General features: G+C 39.7%; 1 protein-coding gene and 1 long non-coding RNA gene across 7 annotated transcripts in view; one reads left to right on the forward strand and one right to left on the reverse strand.

Annotated features, from left to right (window-relative positions):
• The window catches only part of LOC140639363 (uncharacterized), a 40,619-nt gene extending 34,718 nt beyond the window's left edge, over window positions 1-5,901 (reverse strand). The window contains exon 1 of the long non-coding RNA XR_012036100.1: window positions 5,837-5,901. This is a non-coding gene — a long non-coding RNA (uncharacterized lncRNA). The remainder of the gene's footprint in view (window positions 1-5,836) is intronic.
• The window catches only part of NPAS3 (neuronal PAS domain protein 3), an 839,616-nt gene that overhangs the window by 387,091 nt on the left and 435,787 nt on the right, over window positions 1-16,738 (forward strand). For 4 of the 6 annotated variants that reach the window (XM_072838226.1, XM_072838221.1, XM_072838223.1 and 1 more), the window contains one exon: window positions 15,627-15,703. In XM_072838226.1, coding sequence (XP_072694327.1) covers window positions 15,627-15,703 — 77 coding nt within the window. Of the gene's footprint in view, window positions 1-15,620; window positions 15,704-16,738 lie in introns of all 6 variants that reach the window. The other 2 variants (XM_072838222.1, XM_072838224.1) reach the window with 1 other exon arrangement.

The raw sequence follows: 16,738 nt of genomic DNA on the forward strand, positions 1-16,738 counted from the left end.
TGGGTCTGTTTGGTTTCCTGCACTGTTTATCCCTCTTGGCAAAAACTGGGAGATAACCTTTCTGCTGCTTCCATTGTTGTAGTAGGCAGCGCTTGAGCGTACGTGTCTCTGCATTAGGCAGCCATAATTTCATCAAGCTTCCCAGTACCTACCTCATACACCTCCTTTAAGAAGTTGAGAATGAAAAAAAAAAAAAAGTTGAGAATATAAGTGTAGACTTGGAAGTATACGTATGGATGCATGCACACCTGCCTGTCCACATATGTGCACATAGATATTGGCGTGCCCCATGCCACCAGAGCACCTTTCTCCGTTCACTTGTGTGGGAGGTTCTTATGCTAAAACTCCACAACACAGAATCAAAGTTCAGCTGGAGCCTTAAAGCTTTCCACATGTGCTAAAACATTCTGTCCCCAAGAACCATTGTTATCAGTCTGGTTTGTGAACGAGGCAATGACATGTGATTTACTCTGCCAAATCCACAGAAGTTTTTCTTGCTGTCTTTTTGACTTGCACGTGATTCCTAGGACACACATCTTGGAGAAAGGAGGAGGGAGCTGACGGTTATTCCTGCCTCATCTGTGTCAGATACTGCACTAGGCACTTCACAAATGTTATCTCATTTAGTCCTCAAACAACATGCTGGAGTGGGTAGTGATACGTACATCTCTCTGGTAACCATCTTTCTCTGAGATTTTACTAACTGGCTCAAGGTCACACACCCCCTGCGAGATGACAGATAAGTTCTATTTATATAATATCCCCTTAATGACTTTCTGTAATCTTCCTCATCAAAAGCATTTTGCCAGCACCCGTTTTTATTTTGCTACAAAGAGCTTCTTAAAAACCCAGAATGCATTAAAATATATTTATTCCTTACTGTTTGCTAGGTGGTGATAGGAAATTGTCACAAATATTGAGATTTAGCCCTTGCCACAACTCTTTGGACAAAGAATTATTACCTCACTGCGTAGACGGGAAATCCAAGGCCTGGATGTCAAGTGTCTTACCTTCATCCACCAGCTGGTAAATGGCAGAGCTGAGACTAGAGATGAAGGTTTCTGTCCCTTAGAATTAGGCTCTTTCCACTAAACCTCAACTGTCTCCTCATCTTTTTAAGTACTCTTAAATGCTCAGATGAATAAAAATGTGAAGACCCTTTGACAAGTATTAGAGGGCACAGCTAGACCCAGGCTGACATACTAACTATGGGAGAAGTTCCTTCTAGAGCAGTAATGTCAGAAAATGAGGCAAATACACTTCTGAATGCAATACAGGAAGGAAGAGAGCTTTCTCTTCCTCTCAACTGGGGGTTGTATTCTGAGGAAAAAAGAAGGAGGTGGCAGCAGTGCTACCCATAAAAGGGAAGTTGGCCCAAGACCATAAGTGACCACATAATCCCTCTCAGATTCTGAAAGCCCCAAGTGAGCTGTCTTCAAAGGGAAGAAGAGACAAAAGCTAGTGAGTTTCAAGAGCAGGATGTGCATTGACTATTTTCTTCTGAGTGCTGAGGATGAGGTTTGTTTCAACAATATTTTGGAAGTTCCAGGAGACATTGTCTTTCTCCATTCCCATCCTGAACATTCACCCTCGCCAAAGGTGAGGCAGTTGTTTTTCTAAGACACAATTCTTGGGAAACAAGGCCTCCTTCTCTCCTACACATAGAAGTTCTTGGTTTCTTTTTTCATTGGCTTAACCAAAATTCACTAAGTAATTCAGGAGGAATAGGAGGTCCTCTTTTGCCTTTTCAATTTCTTTTCCAACAAATAAAAGACACTTTTGTTTTCTCTGATTACTTTATATTCTTTTAGTTCACACCTGGGTACATTAATAATCTGTTGCGATACTAGCCTATGGGTATTTGACAGATGTTGGCTGCAAGGAGGAATTACTGTGTTTGTGACCCAAGAGTTACAGGAACTCCAAAAGCAAATCCAGGTTACTCCTTTATTTGTAACACTTATGTAAAAGCTTTTGCCATCACAAGAGATAAAGGAAAGAGAGACTGGTAACCAAGTGGACCAGGAAACAGCATCCTCTTCGACGAGGAAATGAAGGACAGTATTGGCCATGTGAGGTGAGGTGGAAACCTTAAAATTGCTCTTTCTATAGCATGGTGCCATCTCTGTAAGTCCATATATAGAATGAGATTTGTAATTTCATAAAATTGGAAGGAAAGTCACTCTAGCAGTAGAGACATGGATCTTAGAAAAGAATGCTTGATTTCCCTATTTACAGTGGAGGAAAACAAGGAAGAGGGAAACCAGTGTGAAATGATGAGTGTGCAGGAGCAGTGGTAGGGAGACTCCTAACAGTAGAGGAAAAGGGGTGGTTTCAAGAAGACAATGATGGCTTGATTTAGATGTATTTAGACATATTTTCCTTTAGAAATATACTTCAGAATGTGAATCATCGATGATTATGTTGTCTGACCATCATCTAGAAGAACTTGTTCTGAACCTGAGAGCCTATTGGCTGGTTGAGACACCTCACCATGAAGCATCATTTTTGTAGATTGAGGTGATACTAAAATATTGATTTTTTTAAAGTTATGTGTTACTCATTTCTCAGCCTAACCTTAACTCTGGACAGTTTTGTAGCTTCTTTCAGGGTTTTCCATCTTCTGTATCTTGTGGCTATTGCCTGCTGTTTCTTAGGATATAAACATTCTAAAGTCACTTAAAAAAACGTTGTCATCCTGGGTATTCTCCGACTTCTCTTCCTTGCCCATCCTTTATCCCTTATTCTCTTTCCTTTCACTTACAGATTTCTAAAAAAGGAATTTAAAGTGTGTAAGTCATGGTCATCACCTATCATTTACTCAGTGGACAGCAATGCCCCCACCCAAGGTCTTGAGAGCTCTCCCATGGCATTTGACATAGTTGAAGAGTTGCTCCTTCAAATGTTCTGTTCTTCTTCTATATACGTGGGGCCATCACCTCTTTTTCCACCTCCTACCCCTCTAATGGTTCATTCTGACTCCCCTTCCTCTCTATAAATGCAGACGTTCCCCAGGTTGGGTCCTAGCCCTTCCTTGTTCAAGCCCTTCTGTGGCTTCTCTACCTACTTGTATACTAATGGCTTGCAGGCTATTCCTCACATCTGTCACACCTTTACCTGGAGCCTCAGGTCTGCCAGACATCTCCTCTCAGTAGCCCTGTCCTAAAGATATCCCAGCTCAATGTCCCATCTTGTTAGCACCTTCTCCTCTAAGTGTCCCATTGCAGGGAATGATTGAACCATATATACCATTTGCCATCCAGACACCTGGATTTCACACTGACTCTTCCTTTTCCCTTAATAGTCAATTTACAAATGCTCCCAGTCTCACCTTCTAAATACCTTTAGAATCAAACTCGTCTTTATAGTCTTTCTACTTATTTCCCAAGATTAACTCATCATTATTTCTTGTCTAGATTATGCAGCAGCCATAGTTTCATCTTCCTTGCAAACACAATTCTATCCTGTGCATTACTACCCAGTTGATAGAACACCTACATGAGCTCACGTTCCTCTTCTTTTCAGACTCTTAGAATGGATCCCAATTACTATAAGTAAATTATGAACTCCTTTGCAGTATTTGTAAGGCCATTTGTGACTTAGCCTATGGATGCCTTGTGCCATTTTTTTTTCCCTACAGGGGAACTTACATGTTTTGCTGAATTTGTGCCATTGTGTATGCCCTTCTCTCTATCTCAACCACACACCTCTTACTGCCACCAGTCCCTGGCTTGTTTGCCTGGAAAATTTCTCTTCGCTTCTGTCCCGAGTATCTTCCTCTCTTTTAAATCTTTGAATTTGATGTGTCCTGTCCTAAGATCCTCTAAGTAAACCATTATTTTATTACAATTGATATTTCTGTCTCCCCCGTCTCTAGATTCCCTGAGGCTACTGACTCTGCCATTTCCTGAACTTGATAAGGTTCTCCCATCTCAGGGCCTCTATGCTTTGTCTTTCTTCACCTGGGTATCATGTCATTCTTTGACTTTATCTTTCTCTCTACTCAGATGTACTGTAGGTGACGTCTTTCCTGAATTTTTTATCTTATACAGAAATTCCTACTACCTTATCCCCTTCTTCCCTTTATTTTCCTTCATGCTACTTACATAATTAGATATGTGTATTGTTTTTGTTGTCTGCTCCCTTCCTCCCTCCCCACTGTGTGAGCTCCCTGCAGACATGTTTGTCTGCTTTGCTTACTCTTCTGTGGGTTATCACTAAAGTGCCTGGCACCTAGTGGGCCCTCAATTAATACTTCGGTGAGTGTTTGAATTGTATCCTTTCCAACCAACATAATACTTGGCACAGAGTAAATACTCAGTAAAAGGTTTATTAAAAGAATAAACATGGAGTATGCATTTGACTGTGGTTAAATAAATTGCCATGTCTGAACCCACTAAACTGAAGAGACCAGTAGCTTCCTGGAAAAAAAGAATCAAGACAGCTGGAAGACAAATAAAAATGACTGGCTAGTGGCAAAGTCCATTCTCATCAGAATGCTGGTTCAGTTATTCAGTTCAGATTTTTGGCAAGTGATGCAGATTCTTTTTCAGAAAATGTTGATTGATTGCACAGTTGTACCCACTTCATTTGCAAACCTTCATTATCTCTTTTTCCTTTCCTCCCTCCGTCTGCATTTAGAAGGGGAGGAGCTGTGTATAATTCTACAAAGCAATTTTTGTGAATAAACCAACTTACTGGCTGCTGCTTTCAATCTCGCAGTTCCACACAGAATACAAGTGTCTGCTTTAGTTCTGTGCTCTCTCTTGCCTGGGTCTGTTGCATTCATTCATTTGTGTATTCATTTAATTTGTCATTCAAGATATCATTTGTTCAGTCCCCTTTAGTGCCAACCTGGTACAACGTGGCTGTTGTCTAAAGTGAGAGTTCTTGGCCTGAGGTGGGTGGATGGGTTGCAGAGGCTCTCTGGGATTTTTGTAATTGTGTACACAAAATGTTGTGTTTGAATATTGCCTCAGGAAGAGAGTTTGCTTAAACATCTCTGTTATTCCAAGCAAGCAATACGTTAAGAAACTCTGATAGAGAGAGGCTTGAGCTGAGCCTTGAATCTAAATAACAGGTCTTCAAATTAGGGTTTTTCTCCTTGCTATGTTTCATGGTGGTGGTAAGTATGAAAGAGTATGCTTCTGTGTGTCCTAAGTCTAGGTCTGACAGTTTTGGCAGCCTGTTTACTATCTTGACACTCCAAATAGTGCCCACATTTCTTAGTTTCTAACTGCCTAAATCCAACTCTGTAGGTTCCCAAGAGGCAGATGGTGATGATGATACAGACCTTGATCTGCTAACATAAGCAAGACCTAGTGCCTGCTCAGTTACCATTGATAATTGTGTGGGCTTTTGTTTATATGAAATCAGAAGGAAGATGGTGGGGTTTTAAGAGCTGATTTTGGTTTCCAGTGGTGGTGACTGTGTACATTTACCTAATCAAGTTATGTCTGAGGCATTCAGCATCTTAAAATGAATGCCAATTACTGCTGGAATAGGCCGTGAGTGAATCCTTCAAAAGAAAATTCAGTGGGCAGTTGCTGACACTCAGTGAATTGCTGGCTCTTTGCCCAAGTATGTGTGAAATGTTTGCACTGGTTTGAGGCCCTGATTGCAGTTGGCTCACAGAGTTTGTGGTGACACTGTAGATTTGATATCATGCCACAGGAAAGGCAGAGCCCAGGGATAACATACAGAGAAACAAAATATTACTAATATTTAAAAAATAATCATTCCTGAATATTTCTAATATTTAGGAAAAATGTAGTCCCAGTATTTCTTTTAAAATTGGAATAAAGATAATGATTTAGAAAAGTCATCTTTGGCTTACCTTCTGCTTTTCATACTGTGGAGAGAGCTGACATGTGTTGAATGCCTCCCTTGGGCTCAGCACAGGGCTCTAGAATGTTCATTTATTCACAAATATTTATTGTGTACCTTCTGTGTTCTGGGCTCTATTCTACCTGTTAGGGTTTCAGCAGTGCACAAAATGATTTCCCCAGCTTATGAAGATAAAAGACTAGCAGGGGAGAGAGATGATATGAGAATAAGTTCCAGAAGGAAAATTAAAGTGAGGCAGGGTTTGTCACATGTCTCACAACAGCCCTATGAAGCATTAACCCTTCTGACAGATTGGGAAGTTGAGGCCCACAGAGCCTAACTTGTTCAAGACCACCCAGCTACTTAGAGACAAAAGGAGGATTTCAAACTTGGTCAGCCTGACTCCAGAACCCAAATCCTTTCCTCTGTTCCTGTCTCTCTTTGAACTCTTCCTGCAAGCAGACGGCAGGAAGCATTTTAGGGAAAGGAATCGGACATCCTACAATAAGGACCTGAGTCACCCTCGTCCCCTTCAGAACTCCCAAGATGTTGTGACAGTCTGTTTGGTGACTGACTTATCTCACATGGTGCCAGGCCGTCTGCTGTGATGTAGGCATATGCTTCAGGGCTTTGATGTCAGCTGTGGTGTATAAGTATTGCAGGAACAGCGTAAGGTCAGGGTCTTCAGACCCAGTGGAGTGGACCTTGATGTAATCATGTGACTATAAAGCTATAGTATTGAATCTCAGGAAGGTGCTATGGTAATGGGGGCACCCAGCCTTGCAAGTGACTGTAGGAGTGTGACAGCCCAGTGATGTTGCCGCTAAGGGAAAGCAAGTTGGAGTGAGCAAGATGATGAGCCTGAAACCTTGCTGTGTGTAACTACGTTAATGTGCATTTGTCCTTGCCTTCAAGCTGACCAGTGGGCCCCACAGAGGGTTTTTTGTTTTGTTTTGTTTTGTTTTGTTTTTGGTATATATGCTGCCAAAGTGAGTACTCAGTCTTAACTATTATATATTTCACTGTCCTTGTGACCTCACCTTCCATACCCCAGTTCCACCATACCCCTACTCTGACCTTTCCTGTCCCCACTCTCCCTGTCTCCATCCTGAATTAAAGTTGATAATTGCACATTTATTAGATTTTATTCATTTGCTTATGTGTCCATCTCCCCACTAGACTCTGATCACCGAGAAGGTCAGGGTGGTGCCTTTCCATCTTAATATTCTCTGACCACACCCAGCACAGAGGAGAGCCTCAACACATAGTTTGCACACATATTTTACTTTAGCTTTTGTCTGCTGATGTATAAAGAATGCACCTAGAAATGAAAATAGGAACCTTGCTTATATCTCTAGCACCTAGGTCGGTGAGGTTAATATCTTTTTGTTTTTAATTTTATTTATTTATTCATGAGAGACAGAGAGAGAGAGAAAGAGGCAATGACACAGGCAGAGGGAGAGGCAGGCTCCATGCTGGGAGCCTGACGCAGGACTCGATCCCTAGTCTCCAGGATCACACCTTGGGCTGCAGGCAGCACTAAACCACTGCGCCACTGGGGCTGCCCGGTTAATATCTTTTATATTGCTAAGCATTCATTAAATTTTGGATGAATAAATGTAATGCCATAGCCTGAGATGGTTAAGCTTTGGAAATTGATCAGAATGACTTTCAAGCAGGTGCTGTTATAAGCAGAGCATTGTGTCCTTTGGGCCAACACCCCAGTGCTTCATGGAACTATTTATGTTGACTCTACTTTTGACAGAAAGTCACTAAATGCACTGCCAAGCATTGATGTGGAGGGAGGGCTATAGGGGAGAAAACGCAAATGTGACTGAATATATGTGAATGGAGAGAGAAGAGGAAGAGGGCAAGAGACATTGCCTTCTTTCTCCCACAGAAACACAAGCTGCTGCCTGCACATCCTGCATTTCTTAGTTCCCTGTCCTATCAATGGCCTAGGAAAGCCTGAAGGATGAATGGAGCATTAGACTGGAAGTAATAAGATTGTGCCTGACTTACCTCTGAATTTGTAGCAGATGTTACAAATGTCATAACATGAAACTTGGGGATCAGACTTGGAAAACAAAATCGAGGTAACAGATGTGGACCTCTTCCTTTTACCATGGAGTGCTGACCTACATCATACTGATTTGTTGATAATCTCTACCCTCTCCTACTGGGTGGAAGCATGCCACTCAGTCTGTGAGCTGCTCAGGTCAGAAGGGGTGACAGTGACAGTGGCACTCCACTGAAAGGATTGTAAAATAGTTTTTAAAAATGAAAGTCAAAGCCTTTTTTTTTCCAGACCCTACTGAGAGAGCAAACCAAATCCAACCCCCATTAAAAATTTAAAATTCTCCAAAATCTTTTCAGCTTATTAGTAAGGAGGATCCTTCCTATCAATTAAAAGACAGGTTTTAAACCTTGCCAACTTAGTGTGGCATTGAGATCTCCAATTTGGCGTGATCTATTTTTCTGTTTAAGAGCTGTGATCAGAGGGTACTTGGTGTCTTTTTATAAACTCTGCATTTAATTCATGAGAACACACAGTATTTCTTTCTGACATAGAATAGGTAATAATTCCACCTAGAGGAAGCGGTCATTAGAGGAAGGGGAATTTATGTAAGAACAAAAACAATAACAACAATAAAAGAAGAAGCTCAAAACTATAGCCTGTAGATTGTACTCAGAAAGCAGAGCACCTTCATACATCAGGCACATGTTCAGGCTCCGAGCCCAGGCCAGTGTCTGTGTGGCCCACTTGACCTTCTATCATACAGAACCGCCTCATTCAGTGGTTTGCATCTCTGTCATTTGTCTTTGTGTGTCGAGTACCTAGCAGAGCACCTGCCATATGGTCAGGGTCAATACATGTTCATCACTGTAGCCCTGAAGCCAGAAATAGTTTCTGTCCTCTTGCTGAGTTCATGTTAGGTAAAAATCAGGACTCCTCACCACTCATGGATTCTGTATTCTTCATTCTAAAGTCACTTGATAACTGCCCCACTCTTAAAACTTCCCCAGATTGAAAACGGGTGAAATCCGCTGTAGTGCACATCTCTGCCGGGGATCCAAGGATGAGAATTAGTCATGATCAGTAACTTTCTTACCTTTATTTTGTAAAGAAAAGAAGAATTTCTCATACCCTTCACTGTGTAAACGGGATTACATAGGTAACTTTCAACTTTGCATCCTAAAGCAAGACCTGTAGCAAGTTGTTGAAGCCAAGAAACATACTCCGAGATGACTTAGGTGTCTTGTAAGTTATTGCTGGACTTTGGTCCTTTAAAAGTACCCCTTTTTATATACATTGTTATTTTGACATGATTAAGGAAGTAAAATTGGAATCATCAAGTAACACCTTCCCTTTTTAGAAAGTCCTGATAGGATTTGTAACAAGCATATCCTCATCTGTTGTCCGGTCTGATACCATGCTCTTCTCTGCCAAAGCCTTCTGGCATCTCTTAAGGATTCCCCTTATGTACCCCACCCAGGCTGTGGATCATGCCTGCATCTTCCTGAGATTTCTTTCCAGGACACATTGGCTGTCAGAGCTCCGTCATTCCCTCAGGTGCCTGTCACCCCAAGAAACAGCTTCACCCACTGTCTGAAGAATGTCATTGTCTAGGGGAAGTTTGGGTCCTCTCATGAAGAATGCTAATCAACCTTTATCATAGCCCATATTAAGGACATTATAATAGTTCCTATAATAACTAGCAGCTTGTCAGAAAGGCTAGTATTCTTTCTCCCCAGCTACAGATGGAGAAATCCCTGCTTTGGTAGCTAGAAACTCTCATTTTCTTCAAGGAAAAGGAAGGCAGCATGGGCAAAGTGAGTTTTGGAAAGGAAATATTGGAATAAAAGAAGTCCCTGCAACTTGTTGCACAAAAGCCTTGTCCAGACTTATTATATACAGTAATGCTTGGGCGCTGTTTCCCTTTTAGATGACTTTGCCATTTTGATGTAGAAAATCCGTAAAGAAATGTCTTCAAAAATCATATGGCCAGTATTTAGTTCTTCAGAAGATAAGTGCATGATGCACAAATCCCAGACTAAACACATTTATGGAATGTTGTATGCTTTCCCCTTAGTTCTTCCTAGTTGAAGCCATATAGATAGGCTTGCTTGCTTTCTTCCTTCCTTTCTTTTTTTTTTTTTTTTTTTTTGAGAAAAGCAGACATGGTTTCTTTTCCCCAAATTAAGTAATTCATTTGTATGTATTAATACTTTCGTAGTCATATCATCTCTAATGCTTCTGCTAATGCATTCAATCCATACTTAAATTGTGTGAGAAATTTATATATGTGTTGCATCAAAGAATTTTTAAATCAGCATAAGACTTCTTAGAGTTTCAGTTATTTTGCTGGATTAAATACCTCTTTTTTGTCTAAATTGGTAATATATATAATGCATTCCTGGGGTCTGGGATATGAATTATACACATGTATTTTGTGATGTTTAAAAATGGCTAAATAGGAATTTTAAAATGAATCCAAAGTGTACCATTCTTGAATAGAGGAGGTTTTCTTTCTTATATTTATCGTTAATCATTCACATGCCCCACGAACAGTGCTTGTCCCCATTTCTCCTCTTTTGGTCATCTATATTTTAAATAGCCAACTAATATTTGTGATGGTACATTGAAAAAGCATTGTTAGCATTTGTTTTCAGATATTTACATGATGAATTGTATGGAAACTCCACATATGGTAGGGACAACAGAGTTTCAGTGACAGCACTGCTGTACTGGTGAAGTTGGTACCAAGCTCTACTTCTTCCAGTATCTCCTCTCCCTCGCAATCTGAAATTCCCCCACTGTCTAAGTCTTGCAGAACCAGTGAGGGGTTTACAGTTGAAAGGATGCAAATTGTGACTATGAGCAGTAGGCAGAGCTATGTGGACCGGTTTCAGAATGAAGATTTGGTCCCATATGACATGAAAACATAGACATTTTTATTCTGATAGGGACACACAAGGCACATACCCTCTCCTTATAAACTTCGGAGGCTCCTCCCTGGGAAAACCCTTCCTGGCTTCCCTTGCTCTACAGTGAGGGAGGCTAATTGAGATTCTTCAAGGGAAATCCCTTTTCTTTTCTTCCGTAGCCATGGAAAGATTCATTAAGCATTCTATCCTCCATTCTTTCCCAGACCCTGACTTTGCTTACCCCAAGTGCTAAAGCCCAGGGAGTGATGTCCAGTATTCCATTAAGCATGCCCTTTCGTCCTCCCCACCCCCCACGTCAGTGTGGGAACGGAGCCTTGCCTCTTGAAGGATGAGTTCAGAGGGCAGCCATAAAGCTTGCCTTTTTATTAAGTGGTTGATTCCATTCTTGAACTACTACCTGCAGAACTTTGAGGCTGCGTTTACTTACCCATCCTGCCATATTACTCCCCCCAGAGGGGGGCCGGGTGAGAAAAGATCTCTGAAATGGCCTCCTCTACTTGCCAATGGCTACTTTTCCCTAATAAAACAGTCCTTTGGAAACCCTGCCTCGCAGTGTCCTACTCCTCTTCACTTTGAATCTCTTTTTCAAATCTTTTAAATAACAAGGCTCTTTCTCTCTCCTGCCTGTGGCTTACCTTCCGCTTGTGAACTGCAGTTGGTGAGGAGCTGGGGTGGCTCCACCTTCTCTGGAAATGGGGGTGGGAAGAGTTAGTTATGAGGGAAAAGGGCGATGCAGGACACAAGGCAAGTAGGGCCCGTGACTTTTCCCCCTTTCATTATGTGTGTCCACTGAGCTGTCCTGTTTCTGTTTTGTAATGGGTTCTTCTGTGGCAAGCTGACCTTTTGGCTGAATAGGTCAAACTCCCACTGAGCGCTAATCCTCAGCCTTCCTGGCGATTGTGTATCCCCGAAGGTGACAAGCACTGGTTAGGAATATGACTGGGGGTGTGTGGTGTATTTCCCAAAAGAGGGATTGTCTTTTACCGCACTGAATTAATTCCCAGAGACTACCTTGCAAGGTACTCGAGTCAATATTGGAATATTATTGCCGACATTGTTGAGGGACAAAACTAATGTTTCAGATGTGTATTTCTAGTTTGTGGTTTCCTTCTGTGTCTTCCATTTTTTAATGAGGGAAAAAGTCAGATTCACAGTCCTGATGCCTCATTGTATCATTCTAGATTTCTGAAACAATCAGAATTTCTTTGGCTGGTTTGTTAAAAATCCTTCTCCCTATGAATTTCTTCCACGTAAAGTCTCTTCAAATTCTAGGTGTTTTGTTTTTAATCCTGGCAAAACATGAGTGTTGCTGGTGTTTGTTGATAATTATATGCTAGATCTAGTTTTATTCTGAATTGCTTAAAATTTTCTTTTGGACCGTTTATTAGGTTTCATAACGCAAGTAACCTACAGTAATTGTAGGTAACCTACAGTAACTACCTACGTGGTTAGCAATTTTCAGCATCAAGTTTGTACTTAGTAAATGCTGAATCAATTTTGAAGTCGAATTGTTGTATTTTTTTTCTTTTAATAGTTTTTCAACTTACACAATTCTCACATCTCACTGTCAGTGTCCATGAGTTAGGGACATATTCTTCACAGATAAGGGATTACATGTTCCATTTATTTAACAACATGTTGTTTTTCGGTTTTGTTCAGTTAATTTAATTAGTGTTCTTTACATTTCAAAAGGTAGTATCTTTTAATAGAACGAACAAATAGATGAAATTATGGCAGTAGATGAGATGAAACAGTGACCCATCCATCAGTAAGTGTACATTTGTCTGCACTACTAAATGGTTTCAGAAACTGTTGACTTCCAAAACACAAAAATCTGAGAATACTTCATAAGCAGTGTGTTACTTTTCTGAAAATGACGGACTTCATAAAGGAAACACCTCTTTAGTTTTTCATAGGCATTAATGATACTCTATTAGCAAAATGAGATTAACACAGAGGAACAAAATAACTCTATTTGCATTGTTCCTGAGTTACCAAATGATTGTCTCAGTTCCCCAGATGCGATAGGATAAAAAGTACAAAACAAGAACTGCATATTTAACATCTATTCGTTACCAATAATGCCAGAGTCAGAGCTGGGCTTCTACCAGGGGCATAATGGGCTCCTGTTTAACATATTTATGTTGGCTGTAAAATTAGGAACTGTCATTACAGCCCCACATCACCTGCATAAGTGCAAAACATATAAATCAAGAGAAGTTCCAGTGCTATAAAAATGCCATTGAATAGAATCGTATGAAACCACTTACAAGACACTTGTGTGTGATGCTAGCATGTACTGGGATGCACATTCCGATTTCTGGAGGATCTGAGAAACAAAGAATAACTGTGCAGGTAGGTAGGGCTCATGAATGTAACACCTGATGAAGATGTGTGGGATACCCCTGCTGACAAAATTTTTAAACAAGATTCCCAATTATTTCTGCATTTGCAGCATTTACTTAGAGAATAGCCTGAGCCCTAAGTGAAGAAAAAGCAGGAAAAAAAAAAAAAAGGGCCATCACTGGCCAGGCTTGAATAACCTCGCAGCACCCCACTGAAGTCAACGTTCCTACGCTTCCAAAAGGCAGTTGGGCTGCCATCTGTTGTTACTGGAGCATGTCTCTTGGGCCTCCTGGTAAATAAAATGCTCCTTATGTTTGCTGTGATGTTTTCGGGTCCTCTGTAGGTTGGGAGCTGTGCTCTCCTGGCCTCTTCATAATCCAGCTTTTTGTAGACTAGTCTACATTCTCTAAAACGAGTCCATTTCTTCTGTGAAGTGCAATGGTTTATATTGAACTTCATGATTGGAAGTCCTGAAATGCCCACAAATTATGAACTATTATTAATAAGGAGCTTTCTGGATCCTCATTACTGCCTCAAAAAGAGAGTGGACACTTTTGAAGTTTATAAACCCCCACCTCTCTCCCTCCCAGAAGCTCCCCCACAACAATCTTAAAAAAAAAAAAAAAAAAAAAAAGACTGCAGATTTTATTCATGTGGGATCATTCACACCAAGCTACCATAATGTGCAATTAACACTCTAGAAACTGAAAACAGTATTCAGCAAGACAGCTGCATTATCAAAAATGCCAAAGGAGTTTTGAAGGGAGTAATGTGCATGTTAGAATAGGAAATTAATCAGAAATGTGCACATACACACACAGTAGTAGTGTCTTAAATATATCTGAATATTAAATTTTTAAGAATCTCAAGTCTATACTTATAGTAAGGATTAATGTTAGGATAGAAAACTGATTTTTCTATTTTAAAATTATTGTGTGTTTTGCTTCCGAAGCAAATGAGGAAGTTAGAATAGAGATTTCTAAGATCCCTTCCAGCTGGAATATTCTGTGATAATAATCACTCTTCAATTATATTTTATAAATTTTCCCATTGAAAAAAATGCCCCTTTTATTTTCTCTTGCCAGTCATAATGATACTTAACACTCATGCTATTTTCAAAGTGCCTTTCAGACATTGCAGACACTAACTCACAATTGCTGGGGTAAACTGCCTACTTCTGCACAGCACAATAATCATAAGTACATTTATATTATAATCCCTACTAAGCTATGGATCCAACTGACTGACTTAGTAACTGCAATGAAGCAGAATTATCCCAGCAGCATTTTGCTAGAGTTTTCTTGTCAACTAGCTAAAAGTGTTTTTTTTTTTTTTTTTTTTTTTTTTAAGCTAGTGGGGCTTTGGTTTTATTTCAATTCATAGTGTGTAGGTTCAAGGAAGGTAGAGGTTTATAATAAAATTTTCAAGAACAGGAAAACTTGAGGAATTTACTTGTTGGAAATAAGGAACAGATCTAAATATTTCCTTCCAGAAATTACCGTAAAGCAGATACTTATGTTTGAGGACTTTTTCTAAAAAATGAAAAAATTACCCAGGACAGATTTGAAAGCAACTGGTGACCTCATGCAAAAGAAAATTAGTAAAGGAAAGAACCTTGATCCTGGAACCCACAAATATCCTGCATTAGGCTCACTTTTGTTAAGGATTAGTGGAGGCTCCTTGAGTGTAGGGATCTGTAGACAACACATGTAGGGTCTGCCAAGTAGGGAACAACAGACTGTAAGTTAGGAGGAGAACCAGAGGATTTGGATAAGACAACAGTCACTTCCACTTCCATGGTGAGGCACATGCTAGGTGAGAGTCCACCTGGGCTTCTTGCAGGTCCTGTAGGAATAGTTACACATGAGTGTTCAGTAAATATGAAATCCAGTCATCCTGAGACACTTAACACTAGTGCAAACAGTCATTAATGAGAATCTCTTATCTGACATGTTATGCTTATTAAATTGTGATAAAGTTATTGCATTAGAATATTTTTTAAAAATGTCCTGTTTGCTTTTTCCTAGCCTAGAAGATATGAAAGGTTTAGATCCTGGAGGGTTGGGGCCGGGGTAGGGGGAGGTGCTGGGGGAGAAGGTGGGCAGGCAGTTATGTATGCTTTACAAAAAACAATCCTTTTATGTTTTAAGAAAAACAGTTTGCTAATTTATTTTAAAGAAATGTAAAGATTCATCATTTTGCTCCAGTGTAGGAAAAACAGTTCAAAATGTAAAAGTGAAAAAGTCTAGATGTGGTTGTTACTGTTTGCAGAAATTAATATTCTTAGTTGAAAATTTAGTCTGGTCTCTGCTTTTGCTCAGGCCACTCAAAATCAAAATTAACACTGGACTGTGTTTCTTTCAGAGCTCTTTGATATAGTAACCACCTGGTGATATAGTTAGTGGGAAATGAAGTTCAAGGTGTGAATTAGAGCTCCAACTTAATTTGTTTTCTTCTTTTTTTTTTTTCTTCCTTTTTCTTCTTTGTTTTTTAATAAGTTATAGGTGCGCCACGAAGGAGAAGTCCCAGTGCACTGGCCATTGAAGTATTTGAAGCACACTTGGGAAGTCACATTTTGCAGGTAACTAAAAGCGAAAGAAGCTTGCTTACATTTTACTAAGAAAAATTCATGTGTTTAGTCTTTATTTTAAAAAAATAGTCTTAGATATCAGCTATGTGCATGACTGTTGTTTTATCTTGGAATTATGAAATTCTTATGAATTTATTTTTTTCTTTTTAGAAAGCCATCCCTTGAGAGAATATTAATGAGAAAGGGAGGGCAAGTATTGTTTGTGCTGTAATAATTGAGATAAATTGCACTATTCAGTTGATGTGCAATGTATAGTAGCTGGCTGTTCCCAGAATGATTGTGTGTGTGCTGCATTTGTAAGTGGATATATGTGTGTGTCTTTGGAGCTATATATTGTTTTTGGAAGAGCAAAATTTTGTTGTGACAGTAATGTGACATTTTTATGTGTTGCCAAATTTCAGTTGTTCTTTGCTTGAGTTTGTATTCATAAGCGCTTTCAATCTTAACATTTGCCTCTCCAAATTACAAGCTTTCTCAGAATGAAAATTTAAAGTATATTTTTAGGTAAAGTATATTTTTAAGACAAATAATAATAATTGATTTTGCCAATGAATTCCATGACAAGTAAATGCGAGGGTTACTAGATTGGAACTGCAGTCATTTAGTCCTAGGTAAGATTCATCCCAAACTTTGCATCTCGCTTACTCAAAACAATTTTCCCTTAAGACTTTACTATGACTTCAACATATCTAGGGATAATTGTTCTGCATCGTTTCTGCTTCCAGGATGAATGTTGACATGGCCACAGCTCGCATGTTTTTATTTTTTAACTATGTCATAGTTTTAGTTTATTTTAGTATTTTAGTTTTATTTTAAATAGGGAATTAGAGAAACATATGTTTGGGATAGTTAGGCAGCTTATTTGGAAAAGTTGGTTATGCTTGTCAGTGGATCTAGCATATTATTTCTGACAACGTATACCCTGAAAAACTGTTAGCATCAAATTCTCTGTGGTCAAATCCCAGTGATTCTCTGAGGTGGCTCATTGGCTGGCAGCGTCAGAATCTTCTGAAACACTTGTTTGAG

The sequence above is a fragment of the Canis lupus genome, chromosome 9, assembly GCF_048164855.1.
Source record: "Canis lupus baileyi chromosome 9, mCanLup2.hap1, whole genome shotgun sequence".
In the NCBI taxonomy this organism is placed as follows: domain Eukaryota; kingdom Metazoa; phylum Chordata; class Mammalia; order Carnivora; family Canidae; genus Canis; species Canis lupus.